General features: G+C 34.9%; 1 protein-coding gene across 1 annotated transcript; it reads right to left on the bottom strand.

Moving 5' to 3' along the window:
- Positions 1 to 1125: 1125 nt before the first annotated feature.
- On the bottom strand, positions 1126 to 4696 carry LOC140893041 (bifunctional adenosine 5'-phosphosulfate phosphorylase/adenylylsulfatase HINT4). The gene is made up of 6 exons (XM_073302116.1): positions 4512 to 4696; positions 4392 to 4438; positions 2181 to 2257; positions 2021 to 2087; positions 1661 to 1738; positions 1126 to 1544 (listed from the first exon to the last, which is right to left on the bottom strand). The coding sequence occupies exons 1-6, from the start codon at positions 4617 to 4619 to the stop codon at positions 1442 to 1444; spliced, it is 480 nt and encodes a 159-aa protein (XP_073158217.1). The 5' UTR covers positions 4620 to 4696; the 3' UTR covers positions 1126 to 1441.
- Between the last annotated feature and the right edge of the window lie 3366 nt (positions 4697 to 8062).

Raw genomic sequence — 8062 nt, 5'->3', positions numbered from 1 at the left:
TTAAATTTATAATTAAATCTTATATAAGAACATTTGGTAATTTTTTGAAAAGAACTATCAAATCAGGCATTCTTACGAAAACACTTTCAAGGCATTTTGGGGAATAATAAAAGATCGGAAGTGCTGGTTCGAAAACTAATGTTTTTGGTGGTAATAACTAATAAGGACAACAAATATTTCAATGCAAAACAAATTGAAGGGCCCTTTTGGGCTAATACCATTTAGAGCATGCTGGATTTTTTTTTAAAACATAAAAAGTTAGAAAAATATTTATAGACATTCAAGTTTTGGTGTGTAGGGTTTCTTTTTTCCCTTTTTTTTTTTTGGAAACAGTTTTGGTATGTTGTTTTACAAATGTATTCTCTATCTTTCTACTTTTTTGGTGTTCTTGTCCACCTCGGGTATAACGCGGCATGGCAACCAAAAGTTCTTACCACTTTTCGTTGATAAAAAAAAAAAATAATAATAATAATAATTAATATTGGTAAACATCAAAATTTTAGCATTAATATAAAAAATCATATGACACGATGTCACGATACAATTGAAAAAATATTATTTTTTTATATCAAAAGTATTATTTTTCATTTAAATGAGTCGAATAAATTTGTGATATCCTCGCATTAAAGACCTATTCTACTTATAATATTAACTCAATTCTAAATCTTTTCATTTATATAGACACACCATGACTAAAACACTCAAAATTTATAGGCTTTCCTCAACGTCTAATTAAACAAATAATCTCTACTAAATACAATTATACAGGTGGTTATTTGTCCAAGAAAACATGGTTAGAAAATAACCAAAGCCAAAAGGTTTGAAATTATGGTCGAAATTTGGAGGTTATTTTTTTCTTTTTTTTTTATGAACATAACTAAATAACTAATTTCATTTTATAAATGAACAAATTTATTAAAATCTACATACACAAATATTTTTTTTAAAGAAAAAAATAAGAAAACCTTCCTTTTAAAATTTATTAACTAGCAATTGAGCCAGGTTCGTCTACTAAAATATGATCTGCAGTAAAATTGAGAAGTGCTTCCTATTACTTTTACCAAATATATCTGAACCTAAAAGCTCGCCCATATCATTCACCCCAATGGTAGAAAAGAACTTATCAACAGCCGAACATGTGCACAGATTGGATATCATACCACATCATCCTCAAATACAGTACTACTTTCTTTCAAAGAAATCTTCACAAGTTCAAATATCAGAGTTTGGATAAACTGATAAGGACATCTCAGTCATGGAAAAAGGAGTAGATTTTGGTTACATTGAAGTTATCCTCTTCCACTCTTTGGCTTATTGATTCAATAAACCGTCTCCATCGCCCCCACCAACTTACCCACAAGAACAAAAAATAACCAAGTGTTACATTCAAAACAATAAGCTATACAAAATTGCCAAAGCAAATCGATTGAAGTAACCAAAATCAATGACTTGGGGACAATGCAGGGTTGATCCTTTCCAACAGCTTCTCAACTTCAATGAATCCACCAATCGGTCCTAAGGACGAGTATTTTATGCTTTTCCATCTGTTTTTGAATTTTACCATCAAATAGAGTATGGAAAACTCTAGAATGAAACTTATAAATGAAGATATACAACCAAACTACTTGTTTTATAATGTTAATCGGATCAAACATCTCACCTGGGTGTAAATGGAAGTGCAAAGCAATGGAGATGCAAATGATAGACGCTATTAAATGGAGGCTGGTGAAATCCAAATCTGAAAGGAAATTTATCAAACAGTGTCAAATTTTTGCAATCTTGTTAAAAACAAATTCCTTGCGAACCATATTGAAATCCCATCCCATAGGATACAAGGGGAATATGCTATGTCTGGAAAATAATAGTTATCCGTCTCGATAAGGTAGGTGACTAAATCAATTATTACAGCTTACAGGCACACCTCAAGAGATACTAGTTCATTGGAACTCCACAATCCAATGGTATTTTACAAAAAAAAAAAGGGACTAAAGATTCAACTTTTCTCTTCACAAAAACATACCTATATTTCTCCGCATAAGGTGCATCTCTTTGCAGGAGACTTGTACCCACAGTCAACATGTGATTGACTGAATCAAAGATAAGTGTAGAATTCAGCCACATGAAATATGGAATTTCCCAGATGTAACATAAAGCCTAAACAAAAAATGCCGATTAGTTACCCAATGAAAAGTCTACAGATCTCCTTTGAAGGTCTTTGACAGTGGGTATGTGCTCAATTGGAATCACCAAATAATGCCTACAAGAAAATAAATGTGCTCGCATCAATATTAAAACGAATTCTTATGAGCACAAAGAGTGCACAAGAAAGAAAATTAAAGCACTCTTGTCTTCCAATTTTGCTTCGGTTGATCTTATTTTCGGATTGGCCTGCTTCAGTCCATGCCTCTTGTTTCAAAGAAAGCATCAGTTGAATTTTGATGAATGTGTGAAGTTAATTTTTCATATGCTATCAAAATTCTTATGAACAAGAAAACTTTGAAAGGATCTAAATTCTAAAGTAAAAACAATACGCTATTATACCACAAAGCAATAAAATAGCTAATAAAGCTAACACTAATGCTGAAACTTAAATAATATGAAAATGAAAATGATACTCACTCCGTCCCAAATATATAGTCCACTTTCTACATTTAATAAACCTTTTTACTAATATACCCCTGTTTAATGTGTATAATTTTTCCCAATATCATTAAATAAGGGTGCATTACGAATTTTCTTGTATAATTTGTTTTTCAAATAGTATTCTTAATTTGTGTGAAAAAAAACAAAGTGGACCATATAATTGGGACGAAGGGAGTATTCTTTTTTATATTAGTGAACTTAAGCAATTTCCAATGCATTGATTAGCACAGCTAAGTTTATTAAATGCAAAATCTGGACGCCAAATAAGTTGCTAAAATTTTATAGCTGTAATTGTTAACCAAGAAAAACAATTACTTTGGGTGACAGCATTCTCCCATTATTTTAAGTTCTTCCAAATACACCTAAGAAGAATGAGCTATCCATTTCATATTACAACCATGAACCATACTATAGATTGTTTTATTTTCTTCGGGAGGTAACAGGTTAATACACCTATTCATAAGCCTCCAAAACGAGTGTGAAACTGTGTATCACTCAATAATTAATTGATGGGTCACTCCTCCAACACCATAAAGTTGGATGGTTTAAATGGTTTAGAATTGAGCTTGTAGGATAGGCTCTCGTTTATAGTGAAAAATATTGTAGGTTGAGTCCATAAGGCCAAAATGATTACCATCCCTCCAGCCCATAGGCCAAGGGGACGAGTGGTTTATAAAATCCTGGCGTGAGGAGCCTCACATAGTAGCCTTGGAATATGTTGGGGACATGCTCAGTCGAACAACTACAAATTCTGCTGTCTCCTTCAAGTGCTTGTTTTATTCGCCTATAATGTTTGTTCAATGCACTTAAGAGACACGAGCTTCAAGTACATTACGTGTAACAAGTTTCTTTAACGAGTCTAGCTTTTGCTCAACCTCACATAGTTTATATTCGTTGTTTATGGATTGTAACCAGTGCTCTCCGTATTATCATCATTTTGTATCAGGTAAAATTTTATCACTTAAACCGCAAGTTGTTTAAGCATATTTAACTACACCAAGAGCCATGCAATTTTTTAAATAACCAATATGCCCCCCTCTTAGGCGTGCCTACAAAATCATCATCGTGGAAACCAAAGTCAACATAACCCGGCAGACGTCTCCAGTGTATTCTACAAGAAAAATTCAGCATTTTAGTTTTTTCATCGAGTGTTTCGGAATTTGACTAAGGGCCCTACAAATTAAGAGATCACGGCGTTACACAAAGATATTCAGAGAAGGTAATACACTCGACAAGAAATTGAGTCCCAAGCAGCTCAGCCAACACTCAGAATATCCTTGGGAGTTTTAGACAGCTAGTTAAATTCCATTCCACAGGCTACATTGTGATAAAGAAGCGCACTGCCGAACCTAAATCCCAACTCCCAAAGTATAATCCATATGGATTCAAACTTCAAAATCATAATATAGGAGGACCGATTTTCTCACTTCAAAAGAGGTTCATTTAGCAGGAGTTAAACATCGATCAGCACTTGTTATTCTCTGGTAAAACCTTTTTCACCCTTTCTTATGGGGCCGAAGGGAATCATAACATATCATGATCAATCTGACTATAACTATAACTGTAACAGGAAGAGGAAACGATAATTCAAAATATAAGTAGGAACACAGTAATACTCAAAGTAGAAAGCAAAGCACCATCTGAAAGTCAAAACAATTAACGAGACAAATACAGCTTCAAAATTGAGATTTCTGGTTTAAATGAGAAAAAAGAAGCAAACCAAACCGGGATAGCGAATCGGGAGAAACCTGAAAGCAGAAGGATTAATGTCTCGAAAAGCAACAACTTTATCATCCTACATCAATCAATAAAATGGGTTTATACAATAAAATGCATCAACTTGGTAGAGGCATGGAAGAAAAAAGGACCTGATGAAGGAGAGTGACGGAAGTGGAAGAATTGGCGATTTGGCAAAAGACACAAGATGCAGTCATGGCTGCCGCCATCTGTCCACTCTTCTCCGCTGCTTTGATCATTCCATTTCTACAAGGTTTGGGCAAGCATATAGGTCATAGCTATGGTGCTTCCTTCTGCAAATTTTACGTTTTGGGGATTTAATTTTATATCATCAATTTGGGATTTTTACATTTGGACCGGAAAATATGTAAAAGTTCTAATTGTCGTAAAACCCTGTGATAAATCAATTAGCTTAATGCTTCTCGTGATTTTAAAATTTTGGCACACGGCCCTCTTCAACTGGTGGTGTGAGTACACGCGTTGTACATGCGAATTTTTATTGATTTTTGGTACTTTTTGTATATGGTCTGACTTAATTGCCTTTTATTATTTTCTTTTTTTTTATTGTTTTCTCTTTCTTTCACAAGTCGTTGGGTTTTGTTTGGCTGTATCAGAGTAGGAATAGTAATTGAAGGCAGCAGCAATGGAATCTCAATCTCAAAGCAGATGCAAAAAATCCACGAAACTCAACTTGGATTTAAGGTATCCAAACACACCAACTTGTTTCTACAAGATTTTGGCCGATATTAGGGTTGTGGTTTCTGAAAAAAAAAAAATCAAAAGGAACGTTGTATTACTGTTGTGCGAAGAATCACTGTGAATTTTTTCGTTAGTGTAAACCCCAAAGCTATAGTTTGCTACCAAATGGAGGTAAAGGTGAATCATTTGGTGACATAGGTGTAAGTTACAGTAGCTACGATTGTGTTGAGAGGCAACATGAAGAAGCAGAAGTTCTGTCCAAGGTGCAAGAGACCAAGAACGATTCACTTTCCACTTCAAGTGCTTCACTTTCCACTGGATATGTTCATGTTAGTTGGGTTGCTGCGATTTCTTCCTCTTGGTGCTCATTGTTCTCTTGGTCAAGTGAAGCGTGTATTGTATTTGAATGGTGTTTGTACTCTTTTAGTTTCTGTCAACTTCAATTAGGCAGATGAATGTAATGTAGTTAATTCCTGCCATATTTTGTTGTTATGAATGAAGAAAGTTTGATTGTGGTAATCAATATTTTGTATTTTTTTTGTTAAGGTTAGCTTAATGTGGATTTGGAAATAAGATTGCAATAAATATTGTATGATCATAATAAAATGGTAACAACACAAAATGACACCAAATATAACAATCTGGATAATGGATCAAAATGATAGTCTGCAATTCATAAAAAAGTACCAAAACAAGCCAGAATTCTTTCATTCCAAAAACTCTACTACCAATTATTCCAGACAAACAGGAGCATATCCACCTCTGAATTTTCATCTTAAAGCACTTGCACTTGAGCTTGCATTTTTCCCTCCAACATGAGCTGTTGCACTAGACCTTGTACTTCTTCCTTGTGTTGAACCATGGATAGTGGCAGTTGCAGCTGCTTTTGCTCTAGCTCTTGAACTTGCACTAGCACTGGCACTAGAACTAGCACTAGCACTAGCACTAGCACTAGCACTGACACTTCTATGTAGATTGTCCATTGCACTGGATTGAGTATTGGCTCCTCTTCTTACCCTTGAATGACAATTTGATGTTCTGGTTGAAGATGCTTGAGGAAAGCTTTCAGCTTCCTATGTTTCCTGCCATAAATTTTAAAAATTATATACATAAATACATGAACACAAGATCTATTGACAGATACCTGAGAATTTGTATTTGGAACTTGGCTTGCTGGCCTCCTTGGTGCCTGTCGTGGTGCTGTAGATGACTGTGTTTCTGGGCCTTCAGTTCTTTGTCCAGCAGCTCCCTATAATTGAAATTTTGGTCAAAATGTTTGAGAAACATTGTATTGGAATATCTGAATCGATTGTTACCTTGCACATTTTTTATTTTGGATGAACTGGATTTTTACAAGTTTCTCTGTTGTGTCCAAGCTCCAAGCACTTTGAACAAGTATGAGTAAGTCCCTTTCTTGTAGACATGCTACTGTCACCCTCATCTACTTCTCTTCTTCTCATTCTTTGAGGTCTTCCATTCTTTCTCTTATATATTGGTGCATTCAATGGTTCACCTTGTGTTTTGCACCAATCAGCTTGTCCAGGCACGACATGAATCATGTGTGAATAAATCCTCAAATATTCACTCTTGCTATAATATTTATCAACAAAATCCTCCAATTTCTGTCTATTTTCACCGATGGCAGTGCATGCATGAGCGCAAGGATATCCACAAAGCTGGAACATACCACATGTACATGTCTTCTTGTTCAAATCAACCACATATTGACTAAGTACACCTTGAGAAGACAAGCACTGGATTTGGAATTCATTTTCCCCACAGTATATTGCAAAAAAATTTCTGGAGAATTTTTTATTCTTATTGATCCTTCTCATTATATTGGGACAAATCTCACTAATATATCTCTCTATTCCACTTTTATTCGGTTGAATCCTCTTCATCATTTTATTTCTTATGCACTCCAACATTGTTATTATTGGTTTGTCCCTAGCCTCCAAGATCGAGCTATTGAATGATTCACACAAATTGTTCACTACTGCATCTGACAAACAAACAGTGGGAAAATGACTTCTAGCCCAATGAATCGATGGAATGTTTTGGAGCCACTCATAAACTGTCTCATAACTAGCATTTATCTTTGGATCAATTTCAAAAATCTTCTTCATGTGAACATCAAACTCATTTTTATTTGCGGTAGTACCAGCTTTCCAAAACAGACCCTTCAATTCTACTCCCCTGTATTTTTTTTTTTTGAAGTTTTGATATATGTGTCGTAAGCAATACCTATGCTGAGAATTAGGCACCAAATCCTTCAAAGCCTCAATAAGACCCTTTTTTCTATCTGAGATAAAAGTCCATTTATCCTCTCCCAAACCTCCTATGTCTTCTAGCAACTCACTTAGAAACCAAGTCCAGTTTTTTCGGTTCTCTACTTGTACTATAGCCAATGCAATAGGAACCATGTTGTCATTACCATCCCTACCAACAGCAGCTAATATTTGTCCACCATGTACTGTTTTCAGAAAGCAACCATCAAGTCCAATAATAAGCCTAGACCCTGACAAAAAACATCATTTCATTGCTTGCAAACTGTAATACAACTTATCAAAGGTTGGTGGCTCAAAGTCTTCTCTCTTTCTAATTATAATCTTACTGCCTGGATTATATTTCAACACTGTCTCGCAATAATCTCTAAGTAGCTGGTACTGGACACCATCAACCCCTCTTATCTTCTGAAGAGCAGCCTTCTTTGCCCTTAAAACTTTCCAATATCCAACTTCTACTGCACATTTTCTCAATATTATATTCTGTAGTTTATCGATCTTGATATCTGGATTATCTCTTACAATATTTTCAATTCTTCTGCCCAAGTACTTGTAGTTAGCAAATCTGTTGGTATGAGTTCTTGCACAAGCGTGAGCTCCTTTGATTGTTTTGATTTGGAATGTTGGACCACCTTGAACCAGTGAAGCATGAATCCTCCAATCACAACCGTGTTTACAAACACCGGTTATCCTACTTT

Source organism: Henckelia pumila, chromosome 1 (genome assembly GCF_033568475.1).
Source record: "Henckelia pumila isolate YLH828 chromosome 1, ASM3356847v2, whole genome shotgun sequence".
Taxonomy (NCBI): Eukaryota; Viridiplantae; Streptophyta; class Magnoliopsida; order Lamiales; family Gesneriaceae; genus Henckelia; species Henckelia pumila.
Note: the sequence above shows the minus strand (reverse complement) of the source record. Positions and strands in the feature narration are given on the sequence as shown.

What these genes read in the sequence shown, in the direction of transcription:
- LOC140893041 (XM_073302116.1), bottom strand. Translation starts at nt 4,619, where the DNA reads ATGATCAAAGCAGCGGAGAAGAGTGGACAGATGGCGGCAGCCATGACT. An exon ending in ATTAATCCTTCTGCTTTCAG is followed by an intron (nt 2,258 to 4,391) that starts GTTTCTCCCGAT and finishes ATTTTCTTGTAG; the next exon opens with GCATTATTTGGTGATTCCAA. An exon ending in CCTTATGCGGAGAAATATAG is followed by an intron (nt 1,739 to 2,020) that starts GTATGTTTTTGT and finishes ATTTCCTTTCAG; the next exon opens with ATTTGGATTTCACCAGCCTC.